Source organism: Eptesicus fuscus, chromosome 14 (genome assembly GCF_027574615.1).
Source record: "Eptesicus fuscus isolate TK198812 chromosome 14, DD_ASM_mEF_20220401, whole genome shotgun sequence".
Taxonomy (NCBI): Eukaryota; Metazoa; Chordata; class Mammalia; order Chiroptera; family Vespertilionidae; genus Eptesicus; species Eptesicus fuscus.
In genome coordinates this window covers 41,240,001-41,254,649 of record NC_072486.1, presented here as the reverse complement: position 1 = coordinate 41,254,649, position 14,649 = coordinate 41,240,001, and the positions used below count along the sequence as shown (strand labels likewise).

The 14,649-nt window shown below is 47.0% G+C and overlaps 1 protein-coding gene across 3 annotated transcripts in view; it reads left to right on the top strand.

Annotated features, from left to right (window-relative positions):
- Positions 1 to 4,703: 4,703 nt before the first annotated feature.
- ATXN7L1 (ataxin 7 like 1) overlaps positions 4,704 to 14,649 on the top strand; it is a 227,482-nt gene continuing 217,536 nt past the window's right edge. For all 3 annotated transcript variants that reach the window (XM_008149933.3, XM_028158794.2, XM_008149956.3), the window contains exons 1-2: positions 4,704 to 4,895; positions 5,414 to 5,482. In XM_008149933.3, the coding sequence (XP_008148155.1) occupies positions 4,715 to 4,895; positions 5,414 to 5,482 (250 nt within the window). In that variant the 5' untranslated portion in view covers positions 4,704 to 4,714. The remainder of the gene's footprint in view (positions 4,896 to 5,413; positions 5,483 to 14,649) is intronic.

Sequence of the window (14,649 nt, the reverse complement as noted above, 5' to 3'; positions counted from 1 at the left end):
TGGCAGATGGGATAGATGGATTCAATTAAGGCAAAGAACATCAAACAATTCCAAGGATGCCTCATTTTAATGGAACATGTCATTTTCTCCTCGTCGCCTCCAGGTAACTCCCAACAACAGTCTAGGTAGGAAGTGGGTTGTGCACACAGCACCTCGACCCCAGCAGGAGTGTAATATTCTAAAATGAGAGAGCTAATATTCCCTCTTCTTTTCAATAATGTGGTGACACAGCACATGAATCAGATTAAGCAGGCTACGTACTCGATGCACATTTCCACAGAACGGGGTGTTATTCAAATTAAACAGGCACTTCGCATTGTCACCTTCGCTGAACTGATTTCTCAATTTGGTCTATGGGAGAGACTCCTTTTTAATTAAATCAACCACTGTCATTTTTCTCAGAAAGAGGATAAAACAATAAAAATATTTACATTCCGTTTATCTTGCTAGACATTAATCATGAGGGGTAGAAGGTGTTGCTAGATAGTTTTATCACAGAGACATTATGTTAACATGCTTTAAATTGCTGCTTCGCAGGTCAATTTATTCCTATTAAGAATGTATAAGATTCTTGTTGTCACTGACAGTATTTATAACTGCTTACTATCAAAAGGAATTCAAGTCTGCGATAAATTTGCAATACACAGTTGACTTATATGCACAGATGTGTAAATAATAATATGTGTGCACCATGTTGACCTGAATACGACACCCAACTGACCTCGATTTTCATCGAAAGTCAAGTGTGAAAGTCTCGTAGTTTGATGAGCAATGCTCTCTTTCTTCTCTGGTTCCTAGCAGTGGAATGTAATTGACAGCCATTTTATCGGCTTTACGAAGTGATAGGTGGGTTGCAGTTTCACAAAGTTGGTATTATTATCTCTGTAGTCAGTGGAGAACCTGTGGAAGGCTTAGACTAGAAACTCTACAATTATACTCCATAACTCTAACTGCAATAATGTACACCTGTTCTGATTATCAGGTAAACTGGCAATGTATCCGGTCTTCTTCTGTAGAGATGCTAAATCACGTTCAGCGTCCACCCCATTCTTTACTGTGTTACAACGTAAAATCCTCTCAGCTAGAAGAGAATGATATTTGGGTTGTCATACCATCTTCAGGGTGCTATGCAGAAATAAGCTCAGCTAGGAGAGTAAACTAATGTTAAAATATTGAACGTTTACTTTGTTTCTCTGCAACTGAGGTGCCCTGACTTTACCTAGGAAAAAGCCACTTTGATTTTTTGAGTGGTTTAAAGTGGATCCCAGGAGAGGAGACAGAATTTTCTGGAAGATCCAGTCACTGACTCCCAGCCACTGGGCTTGAGTCCCCTCATCATTATGCACTCCACACACCTCGAGGAGGGCAGGGTTGTTAACAACCACCAGTGTGATGGCATCGATGTCAACAGACTTGTTTCCAAAGTTACACTACGACCTTGTCATTGGAGAATTCTTTCTTCAAAGTAGTAGTTGCATTTAAAGAGCAAAAGCATGAGCATCCAAAGGATAAAGATAAATTACAAAACTCAGAGTATACGAGATACTATTGTAAACCAGTTCCACAAAGCTGGCCAAAAAAAAAAAAAAAAATGGGGGGAAAGATGATACACAATTCACAGGAGGCTCAAAAAAGGAGCAAGGGAACACTGCTCAGACTTTTCCTTTGTTAAACTTATTTTTTGTTATCCACTCACTTTATACTCAAGTCTTTCTGTAGTTGTTACATATTACTACGTAACAAGTTACTCCAAAACGTAACCACTTAGAATGACAAACGTTAATCATCTCAGTTTATGTGGGTCAGCGATACAGGCAAGACATGGCTGGGTGCCTCCAACTCAAGGACCCTCACAGAGGTGGGCCAGCACTCTGGTCTAATCGCAAGGCTCCACTGGAGGAAGACAAACTTCACGCACACGTGGCTGTAAAGGGTTCCACACTCACAGCCTAGAGGCCTCCCTCAGCTTCTTGCCACAATAGGACCGGGGGTTTCTTAGAGCAAGTGAATGAAAGCAAGAAGCCACTGTCTTTCTGTAACCTAACCTCAGAAACGACATCCCATCGCCTTTGCCCTATTCTATTTGTTAGAAGCAAGTTATTAAGTTCAGCCCACAATGACGGGAAGGGGATCCCACACGGGTAGGAATACCAGGATGTAGGGATCACTGGGGTCATTTTAGAGGCCACCAACCACATCTTCCTTCGCATTCACAATAGAGGAATAAACACCAAAAATGGGAAGAAAATCGGAAAGTAGGGGAAGAGGAAAATGTCCCAGGATCTCATCACTTGTGCCTCGTACCTCTATATCCCTCTCTGATTCTCCCCAAATCCAAACATACAACATATCCTCTGAGGAGATGCTTTCTCCCCAGTTCCCTCTTCTCTACTTCATGGGCCTTCATTTCTTCACACTATCGACAGTATGGCACTACTTTCCTAACCAGCTTCCATAGTGCAGTACAGCCTGGACATCAAGGCCAGAGGAATCTTCCTAAGTCATACTTTCTGCTTATCCTTACGCTGCTGAAAGCCCCTGTAGTGGCTCCCAGCTGTCAAACAAAACTCTTTAGGCTACCATTCCGTGCCTTCCATAATTTGTCTCAAGCCTGACTATACAGTCTCCTCACCCCCAACAGTAACCCACCATCCCAGGTGAGCCACACTCAACACCTACACACACCACACTTACAGCTTGAAGCCTCTGCGAACACCATCACGCTCCCTCCGTTGGCAAAAACCGGTCTTCACCTTACCGTTACAAATCCTTCCCATGTCCAAGAGGCAAAGCCAATCCCATCCTCTCAGGGACACATTTCCTGACCTCTCCCACCCAGATCTCAGTTCCTCTTACGAACAGGCACAGCTCTGAGAGACACGCTATCTACCAACCCGGCCACTCAACTGTGTGTGGGTCTTGTTTTCCCAAGAAGTTCCACACCTTCCTTCTTCCACAGAACCACCAACTGGAAAGTTGGGCTGGGTTTCATTTGTTTTTTTCCTTTGCTGCCGGGAGGCTGGTCCATGACAGGCAGTAGTTGTTGAAAAGATGGATGGATGATGAACAGAGGGAGAGAGAGAGGGAGGAGAAAGGATGGAAGGAAATGTTACACTCAGGGTCTAGCATACATAAGAGGCCAATAAGGAATAAATACTGGTTAACACCACCAATCCTAAAAATGATAATTCTCCACCCAGTGGCACCGTGGCCATTTAGTGGTCCCTATATGCAAAGGCAAATGAAATTTATCTGGGTCTGACAAAACAGACAGACACACACACACACACACACACACACACACACACACAAGCCCATTCACGCAAACATCACAACTGAAGACTAATGTGTAGCTGCTCCTCCATCGCCCACCCTAACCCTGGCTCTCAGATACAGGGAACTTAGATGGCACAAGCCAGGGCAGAACTCAAGCACAGAGAACTTCCAATCAGTGCGCTTCAGCCAGGGGGAAACAGAAGTGGTAAGAACGGAAAGGGTGCTGGGGAAGGAAGAGGGAGAAAATATACCCATGGTGGGGGGCTGTCCACGTTTCAGGTAAGTCCGAGTAAACAAAGGGCTTTTTAAAAAGAAATACCAGGAGACCTTTTAAGGCCTTTATTGCCTACCTCTAGGGAGAGAAGGGAAATCTCAAATCAAAGCATCAGACGTCCAACATTCAGAGGAAATCCAACGCTTCCTATCTACTGGCTAGAGCAGTTAAACCTAAAATGAATTCTCCCAGGAATCAGATTCCTGGCGGGAGGCTCCAGACGCTGGTCCCGGCCACTCTCCCGTCACCGTAGGGAGCGTAGAAAACTGCTCCGGAGGCGCGGTGGGCGGGAGCCGGTGCATTCGCTCCCCCGCCGCCGGGATCCCGGAGCAAAGTCTACACGGCGGTTCTCCGCGAGCCAGGGGCGCGCCCCGCGCAGAGCATCTGGGGGCGCCGGGCGCAGAGTTTTGAGCTCTTTGCGTGTCCCGCAGTCCGAGATGGGAAGGCAGCTTCTCTGGGCCCCAACTCACCGGCTTTTTAGAACCACTTCCACCTGCTCTCCGGTCTCAGGTCCCACAGGCGTTCGCAGAATCCTCCACGGTCCAAGGTCCACCGTGCCAGAGAAGAACGGGTAAAGCGGGCGGTGAATGGGATGCGAGGTCACCAGGGTCCTTTCCCCGGCTTGGCGTGGTCGTCGGGGTGGGGGCCGGAGGTTGCAAACCTGCTCGTGTCCGCCCCACTCAGCCGCGGGGATCCGTGCGCGTCAGGGACCGGGCGAGGGCAGGACACCCTGGAAGGGCTGCAGGCAAAAACTTTAAGTCCTCTCGCTGCAACTCTGCGGGAAAGACCACCCTTCCTACGGCCCAGGCCGCGCCGCTCCGGGCTCTGTCCCCGGCGCCCTGGCCCGGGCCCCTCGCGGCCCCCGGGTGCAGGCGGCGGCGGCGCAGCATCTCCTCACCCGGGCGCGCGGCAGCCTCTGGTCCCCGGCGCTCGCCTGGCCCGGCGCGCGGCCCCTCCCGGCGGGCGGGCGGGCGGGCGGGCGGGCGCGGAGCAGCCGGCGCCTCTCTGCTGCCTCTGGCGGCCGTGCGCGCCGCGAGCGGAGCCCATCCGGCTGCGGGCGCTGGGGCGCCGGCTCCTCCTCCTCTCTCTCCTCTCCCCGCCCCCCTCCTCCCATCCCTCCCTCCCTCCCGCGTTCAGAGCACTCAATGTCGGAACGTTCCGAAGATGACGTCGGAGCGTTCTCGAATCCCGTGTCTCTCGGCTGCTGCTGCCGAAGGAACAGGGAAAAAGCAACAAGAAGGAAGAGCAATGGCGACACTGGATCGCAAAGTGCCCAGTCCGGAGGCGTTTCTGGGCAAACCCTGGTCCTCCTGGATCGACGCCGCCAAATTACACTGCTCCGACAGTAAGAACCCCACCGCCTCCTCCTCCTTTTATTATCCTGTAACCTTTCCATTCACCTAGAGCCACTGGGAAAAAGTGTGTGTGTGAGAGAGAGAGTGGCCCCCGGTGTCCTCCATGCTTCTCCCTCTCTCTCTAAATAAATACACACAGAGACAGATCATCAGTGCACAGAGAGAGGCCCTGCTGCCAGGGCTGTCTGTCTGTCTGTCTGTGCCCGGCTCCCCGTGGCAGCCCGCGGGGTGGGCTTTCACAGCCCTATGGTGTGTCTGTTTAAAAGGCTACTCTGTTGCTGCTTGCATAGTTTTTTTTGGTACCTATCTGGGCCAGGTAGATGGAAATCCGGACTTGGGAGAAAACGTCGCATTGTCAATTTTGGAAAGATTTTCATATACAGTATTTATATCAATCTGTTTGCAAATAAACACTCTCCCTGCCCCCCTTGACTTTGGCTTTTTTCCCCCCTTTTTTTCGCCTTTTTCTCTTATTATTTTTTTCTTTCTTTTTCTGTTTCATCTGCAGATGTAGATTTAGAAGAGGCTGGAAAAGAGGGTGGAAAAAGCAGGGAGGTTATGAGGCTTAATAAAGAAGGTAAGTGGAGCTACTGGCATTTTAGTGTTAGCATTGTGGCAGAAATCTTCACAGGATTTCGACTATGTTGTGAATTGTTCTGCTGGTTACGGAGTGACTAAAGCTTGTCAAAAATTGAGCACGCCCAGGTGTCTGCTGCTTCGTGTTAACTTCTTCCAAAGTATAAATACAACTGGGGGGGAGGGGGGTGGTAAAGAGGGGGAGACTGTTGGAGGCAGAAGTTTGCTGCACTTCAGTTGGAGTCCACGTTCGGACCTTCTGATGCCTATCTGCCATTCGCATTTGCAGCATCATTGCCAAAGGTTGCGGGGGGTGGCGGGTGTTCAAAATCTGTGAAATGAGGAGCGGGGCTTCCCTCAAAAGCATCCCAGCCTTTCTTGTGGGTAAATACACAACAGTTTCGTGAACCTCACATGGTCAGGTATTCCAGTAGCTACTTCTCCACTCTCCGCGGAAAACCATTGGACGTGCAAACCTTTGTAGCAAGTTACATCTGCCCACTCTGTGTTTGGTCACAGATTGTCATGTGGCCAGCAGGGTTAGGGGCATCTGTGCGTGCAGCCCCCTGGCCAGATGCCCCTCTCTGTTTCCCCAGCCTGGAAATACAGTACCTGAAATGGGACACAGTGAGTAGATAGGTCATCCTAGACTGAGGCAGGCGAGTGAAGCCACAACCTGCTGGAACTGGGCATCAAACACACGTGGTCGTCATAAATAAATCATGTCCTGTTCATGTTTGCAAGCCTGCCATATGTAACTCTGGCCTATGGGTCCACGTGGAGCAAATCCAGAGGCCACTTTCTGCTGAACAAATGGATGGGTTCATTTGAATTGTGATTTACTAACTGACGTCTTATAAACATGGTTGGCTGACATTGGGGGTGGGAGGATGGCTCGAGGGGCCAGAAGGGGTTGGTGGGAAGGGTTGAAGGAGTTCAGCCGTAACTAGGCCACAGGAGCGTTGCTCATCCTAAATGAATGGAGAAAAGGCCATTAGATTCCAAAGAATGGGTCTCCCTCATAAACCGGGATATCATCCTTGAAGGCAGCCAAAACCTGCTTGGAAAGATGGCACTTAATTTTGTGGATCGACACCTATGACAGTTGGTTTTCTGCGCCTAATCATTTCCTGGCCATCCCGTGAGAGGAAAATATGTGCTTCAGAAAAAATAACATGGAGGTTAAAATGCATGCATATTCAAGGACAGTTCTCTAGCATAGTGGTTCTGCTAATTAAGCACTTTGATTGGGAATGAAACCTTGTTCTAAAGATGTTGCCTCTACATATCTTACTGTGATCTTGACATATCTTTAGGATGCGCAAGGGAATGAAGTCAAGTGGACAGCTCACAAGTGGCAGCTTATTTGTGCTAAATGTCCATGAGCGTTGGCAATGGGAAGTATCACTAGAGATTGTTTTTCTTCAGAAACTCTTGCAATCTTTAGAAGCTAATGGACTCAGTTGTCAGACCACTGGCAATGGAAAGGTTTCCATGAAGGAAGATGCGGTTGTGAAAACCTTTCAATTAAAGTTGAGTAAACGTTACGGTATGGCACAGAATGGGCACCTCTTGGGCCTGGTGATCGGTTATGACTATAACACAAAACTCATATTCTGCACCCTCCTCCCTGCTTCTGTTTCAAAAGACTTGTTCTCAGATTCTCTTTGCCTCATGAGAAACGGATTCTTTTAAGGAAAAATGAAAGGCTCTCCTTTCCTCAGAATTCACAAGTGGTACATTCTGCTTATTATATCCTTTGTCCTGTAAAGGTACAAAGACTTAGCTCCCAATTATATGCATTTACATTAAGGACACCGCTGTTCAGTGTAACATGCAGTTGCTGAGTTCACCCAATAGCCATGTATGGGCTGAAATCTCTTTGTTCATGGGCCTGGTGGAGCAGACTTGGGTTAGCTATTCCTGAAGGTCTTCCTGGTATATGCACAGTTTTCTTTACAGATAGAGTACACATAAACTAAATACACACACACACACACACACACACACACACACACACACTCCGCCATCGTGAGGAATTTAAGGGTTGAGCTGGGACTCAGTCGGGTTGTTTGGTTGCCAGGATCTCCAGAAACACTGGTTGCATTAGTCTTGCCATGGGCTTTATTGTTGGAGTCACCATGTAGGTGGTCTCGGGATGGATACCTGTTTGTGGATGGGTCTCTGCAGGACACAAAGTGACCTAGGTGTGATTCTGTTTATCTATGTGTGCGAGCATACATAGATGGCCATAGTACGCAGGTCTTGAGAAGAAATTTGGGGTTTAATAGCAATGAGTAAATAGCAATTGAGAATTAAAAGGTTATAATCCAGATTTTGATATGATTATTATTGTGATAAAATAAATATAATATAAAATTTACAGTTTTAACCATTTTAAAGTATACAGTTCAATGGTACTAAGTACACTCACAATGTTGTACAATAATTACTGCTATTCATTTCCCAAACATTTTTATTATTCCAACCAGAAATCCTATACTCATTATACAGTAACTCCCCATTCCTCTCTCCCACTCAGCCCTGGTAATCTCTATTCTATTTTCTGTCTCCATGAAGTTGCCTATTCTAAATACCATGTATAATTACATATATACATGTATATATCATGCAATATTTGTCCCTTATTTCACTTAGCATAATGTTTTCATGGTTCATTCATGTTGCAGTATGTGTCAGAATTTCATTCCTTTTTATGGCTGAATAATGTTCCATTGTGTGTATATACCATATATTGTTTAGCCATCTATCTTTTGATGAAGATTTGGCTTGTTTCCATCTTTTAACTCTAGTAAATAATGTTGCTGTGCACATTGTTGTGATATATTTTTTATAGATTAAGTTCATGGAGGGAAGGACTTGCAGATTTCTAAAATAACCTGGTCATTGTAACATAGTTCCTTCTCCATTCCTCATTCCTTTTGTGCTTCAGTTCACCTATCTCAGTAGAAAGTGTTAGCTGAAGGCTTTGAAATCTCTGTAATAAAGTCTTTACATCAGTGTTATTGTTTCATCCAAAGTTAACTAAAATGACAGTCGAGATGAATTTGGAAAATACTTTTGAACCTTGCCAAATCATCACCTAGGTTCGGAAGGTGTTGCTGATTCCACGCTTGGATGTGGTCACACGGGGTTATATCGAGGGCAGCCTGGCGTGGTGAAAGGAGCAGGAGAGAGGGATGGAGTCAGCTTCCTAGGTTCCCCCATATGACCTTGGGAACATCACTTCCCTTCTCTGGGCCTCTTCTCTCACGTGTAAAGTAAGGAAGTGGGGTTAAACCTCCTCTAAGGTCCCTTTGAGACCTCTGAACCTAAGTTTCTCTGCTGAGTGTGCCTACACTTCAGATATAGTCATACCAGACAGGCTGTCTTCGGAAGAAGAAAAAAACTTAAAAAATAAAAATCAAGGCCTCACATTAAAAGCATCTTAAACTACTACATGCTGGGTTTATTTTTTCATTTTATAATCTCTTGGTGGCAAAAATCACTGCATCTCATACACAAGCATATTCTGCTGCAAATAGTTTGTGAATGGTATGTGACCTTTAGGCCTTTGGAATGATTGAGGGTTTGAGTCCAGAACCCAGGGTGATGCGTTCCCCTCGGTGGAGAGTGAGCTGACCTAGGTCAGCCTGGCTCAGTTAGGCACTTACATTTCCTGAGACGAGAGGGTCCCAGAAACCTTGATAGCCTAATCTAAGCTATGAAATGCACTTATGACAGAGAATTCAAGGAAGGCCATTCATCTAACTAACCTTTTATAATAATTTTCTCTCTAGCTTTGTAGGTTTATCTGAAGACTTTTCTTTTTCAAGCTAATTGGGAAAAAGCTCTATGATTTAGAAAGATGTTCCCCTATTCTAATGGCCTCCCCTGAACTCTTTTTTGAATCCTCACTTGAGGATATGTTTACTGATTTGAGAGAGAGAGGAAGAGAGATGGAGAGAGAAACATCAATGTGAGAGAAACATTGATCAGTTGCCTCCCACATGTGTCCCAACCAGGGGCTGAACCTGCAACTTAGATATGTCCCTGACCTGGAATTGAACCCACAACCTTTTAGTGTACAAGATGTTGCTCCAACCAACGAGCCACCCAGCCAGGGATATATATATATATATTTTTTTAAGAATGTCAATTTATGAGTAAGGAGCAGGTTGCCTATGGCTCATAAGTGTCCTGGACTACATAAAACAGATAATAGCAGGGTTGTTGTGAGGATTAACTGAGATAATACAAAAGGGCTTAACACATGGTAACACTTAATGGATGTTTGCCTTTATTCTTTTTTTAATGTTATTATGATTATCATCTTCATTTATTAATGAAGCTAGTTCTAGGAACCTTTATTATTATAATTAATTGGGATTTTTAATCAGTGATGAATGGAAAAGATAAACTATATCAGAAATTTCATTTTTAGAGTTAATCATATTATAATTTTATAAAGGTAATGATTTTTTAAAAACCAATTTTAGTGGAGTGCAGTTAATATGTAGTCATTGGTAAGTTTTATCAAGAGCTAGAGAAAATACTTAGGCAGTTGTGGCCTGTGGCTATGAGCAGTTTACAACAAAATCTTTCTTGGTCCGGGAGGTCTAAAATAATTTTTTAAATGATCAATAAATTGTTTTGTCTGATCACCGAGAAAAGAAAATCCTTCATAGATTTTTGTTTGGGTCTTTTTGAAATCTATACCAGTTACTACGGGCATTTGTCTGTGTTTTAATGTTCCCAGATGTTTTGATTTGATGTAGGTAAACTTGTGGAATGCTTCCAATTTGAAAACTGTTCTGGAGCCAGTAAGATCTTGCTGTGACTGTAAGAGTTTGCTTTCCTCCTGAGATGCTGGTGGAATTGGGCTGGAACACAGGATGAAGCAGGGAATGTGGGAACACATGCAGCTCAGGTTTAGGAGTCTTGCAGTTATGGCTGGATAGGAGCAAATTGGAGGAAAAGATGGCAACTGAGTAGTAAGAACGAAGTGCTCTTAGAATCCAAGCCAGGGGAGCCCGCGACAAGTGGTGGAGATTTATGGGAAACTGCGAGGGCTTCCCTTTATCGTTATACAGGCAACTCCGTTATCTATGCTAATAGAAGATGGGGAGACACCAAGTCCACAGATTACACAGATAAACCTCATTTCACCATTAATTTCAACTTCCTTTCCCATTAAGCCTACCTTCCTCCCTTTTCACTAACAAGCCGCAACATTTGTTCACTTTGACGTCTCATTATCATCTCTCTTCTCTCCTCTCGCCCAGCGTTTGGGATGGAAGGATGGAGAGATGGAGTGGCCTAACGGTGGTGGGGAGGAAAGGTAGAAAGGAGAAGTAAGGGCTTGGAGAATGAATAAGCTTTATGGCTGCATCCAGCCAATGGAGAAGGGAGAGTGCCATGGCCAAGACAGAAAAGCGGAGAAAGGGTTTTTTCCAAACCATCTAGCTGTGAAAATACAGAGCTTTAAACGAGTATCTCTTTACATACAGGGATTTCCATGTGCCGGGATTCTTGTGTGGGGAACATGTGGCTCTGGCCCCTTCCAAAACAGGAAGTTAGGCAGGTTGGCCACACCCTGGGACACTGGATGTGATGCGTTGGGTTCTCATCAGACCTCATTCTACAAGAATAATTGTGTTATCTCTAGAAGATGTAGACTGTTGCACACATCACTCATTTAAGGACTTCTTATTTTATAAGTAACGTTCACGTTACAAAATTCTAAAGGGTAGTGGTCCATATCCATTCATAAGGCGCTGCCACATTCTTGATGCCTGCGTAGTGGAACGATCATTGAGGCCTCTGGGTGTCTTGCTTGGGTTTTAATACCCGCTCCTGCTTTCTTGGCCTCCGTCATGCACTGAGACAGTGTCTCACCGTGTGCCAGCACTGGGCGAGGCCCGGGCACAGCAACAAACAGCGCAGCTTCTGCCTCCCTAGCTGCAGAGGCAGGCATTGGAAAGTCCTGGCGTCGTCCTGGCCTGTTTTTCTCAGTGGTTAGAGCTTCGGCCCTCGGACAGAAGGGTCACGGGTTCAATTCCCGGTCAAAGGCATGTACCTTGGTTGCAGGTTCAATCCCCAGCCCCGGTCAGGGCACGAGCAGGAGACAACCAATCGATGTGTCTCTCCCATTGATATTCTCTCTCTCTCTCTCTCTCTCTCTCTCTCTCTCTCTCTCTCTCTCTCTCCTCCCCCCTTCCTTCCACTCTTTCTAAAAACAATGGGGGGGGTGGAAATATCCTCACTCTTCAGGTAAAGATTAAAAAAAAAAAAAAAAAGTCCTGGCGTCTGGAGAGTACTCTGAAAGGGGAAATGGGGTGCTATTAGAAGGCGTGGCAGGAGGACCTAATTTAGGTTAGGGGCTCAGTGAAGGCCCTCCTGAGGAAATTTTATTTACACTAAAACCTGCGGGATGAATGGACGTTATCTGTGTGCAGGGCTGGGCAGGTGGGAATCAAAGGAAACAACATGTGTGAAGGCCCAACGTGTGAGAGAATACAGAATGTTCTAGAAACTAAGAGTCTGTGTTGCTTAGAGTGAAGATAGCAAAGCAGAGAGTAGTATAAATATGCCCAGCATGGCTCTACTTCTTTGTGGCGGGGGACTAGTCCTGGGCATGGTAAGATGTTTAGCAGCATCTCGCGTCTCTACCGATGGATTCCAGAGGCCCCTCCCGCTCCCCCAGTATGAAACAACCAAAAATGTGTCCATCCATTGCTAAGACCCCCCTCAGGAGCAAAGGGACCCTGGTAGAGAATGGCTGGTGGAAGGGGAGGCTGGAAAGGCAAGAACACAAGAAAAACACACTAAGATATTCATGGGAGTATTCTGCAACTCTCTATGTCTTAGGCCTACATCCCAGGTGGGTTGGCCCTATTGAATGCTCAGCACACGTACGCAAAGCTGTGACTGTCCCCTGGCGCTGGGCTGCCTTTGGGAGGATCTAGAGAGAGAGAGACTCCGTCCCTCCAAGAACTGTCCTCCAAAGGTTTGCCAGGTGACTCCTCCAAACCCTCAGCTCTGTTCTGCAGAAAATGGGGACAGTGGCGAGCTTCAGGTCCTAATTCTGGGTGGCCCACCCTCCCTCGCTGTGCGGGGAGGAGACCCCAAGGCATCGATTCTGCTAATGGTGCCGTTTATTATACAGTGGCCCCTGATGTCACGAGTACCACACGGTGCATCATTAAGGATTTCAGTTTGAAGCCAGGCTGGAAATACTACTGGCATTCTGCGCAGTGTGATTACCCATGGGACTTGTCTGAAGTGGGGGGCTGGTTTCAGGGTTCCCGTGTTGTGGGTTAGAAAATAGGAAGGGCAGAGGGGCTCCTGACCTGTGCCACGTGGTCCGCGGCCTGCCTTAGGACTGCGTCCGAGTTAATTTAGGGAAGTGAGGCAGACTCGGTTCCCGTGTGGTAACCTGTGCACGTCGTGTTTCTATCTCTTGGGCTAACCTTTTGTTCATGGTGCTTTGAGTAAAGGGTGACATCCTTCAGATGTAGACATAAATGTGTGAGCAGACACACTGAGACCCTGTCTGGTCAAATCCCTTTGGTCCAAGGACGCCAAGTTCGGAGGTGGCCCAGTGTCACACCGGAAACGGCAGTCCTTCGGTGGCCGCAGTGAGAGTGATGTCACCAAGATGGTGATGTGGGTCGTTCCTGGCCTTGCTCCTTCCTCACAAGAGGAACAGCTAACAACTGTTTACAGGCAGGAAACCACTGAGAAAAGCCCAGAATGAGGGGGAGCGGCTGAAGCACCCCACCCCAGACCACAGAGACAGAGACAGACGGCATTTGAGGGGGTAAGAGGAGCAGCCACCCCCTGACCGCTGCCCCTACCCGAGGCCACGCAGCGCCACACCGGCAGGTCTCCCCTGGGCCTACGGTTCCTCCCCCGGGGGAGCCTCCAGCATGCGGGGTGCTTCTTGGGAGTCCACACTTGGTCTTGCCGCAGGGGGCCTGGGGGGGCGTCGGCGGGACTGGACCACAGGAGTCTGATTGTGACCGCAGTGATCAGATGGAGCCATGATGGAGAGGGAGAGGGTTGGCCAAGGGTTGGCCTTTTTTGGAGTTGCAGAAACTGAATATCAAAAAGCTGACTTTCCCCACCACCACCCCACATAGATTTATTAAGTCCATAAATACATAGATTTATTAAGTCCATAAAGACATGGACTCCCATGTCTTTCTCTTCTGAAGCTCTTGGTGCAGTGTCCTGCCATGGTGGGCTCCCGGCAAAGGCTCTTTGCCTGGCTCTCTTCTGCTCCTCTGTGGTGGAGCTCGGATGGGCCGCTTCAGCCACAGGGACCTGGACGTGGACCCTGAGGCTCTTCAACTAATGATGAGAGCCCAGGAAATCCCTTCCTGCAAGTGGGCTGAGGCTGAGGATGCTCGCCATTCAGGGGCTAGACATGGTTCACCCAGTTCCCTCAGTAAAGCTGGAGTTCTGCTGTGGCGAAAAGCTTTTGTTTTTATGCAAATGCTTTATCCTTATACCTGAGGTTTCAGAACACAATTCCGCTTGCCAATTTTAGGGAACAGGTGCTTAAAGGAAAAAAAAAAAAGGAAACCAAATAAATGCTCTCTAGGGCAGGACAAAGCGCAACACTAGGCCACCATAGTGGGGAAGGTACTAGTAAAAGGGACTTGGTGATGGGCTCTTTGAACCTATGTACCTGCTCTGTGAAGCTGATTGTGGTTCTCGGAACATTAATAGAGCAAGGACACCTTCAGCTGGGGGTTGAGAGGGGCCGGGCTTGCTGTGTGACCCAAACACAGTAACCACAATTTACCAGTAGGTCATGGCGTCTTGGGGTGGGGCCAAGTTGGGGAGACGGGACACCCAAACTGACGACACTAACCAGGGTATGGAACATGGTTGAGACCCATTCCTAGTTTGGTCCTATCAGACCAAGGTGGTGTCTGCCTCTTTTTATGAGTGTACTGGACTACAAAAGGGCAAATACTGTATGATTCCCCTTATATGAGGTTCCTAGAATAGTAAAATTCATAGAGACAGAGAGTCAAATGGTAATTGTCAAGCTCTGGGGGAGGGGGAAGTGGAGAATAGGCGTTCAATCGGTACAAAGTTCTAGTTGGGGAAGATGATAAAGTTCTGGAGATGGATGAACTATAAAAACGGTGGAAA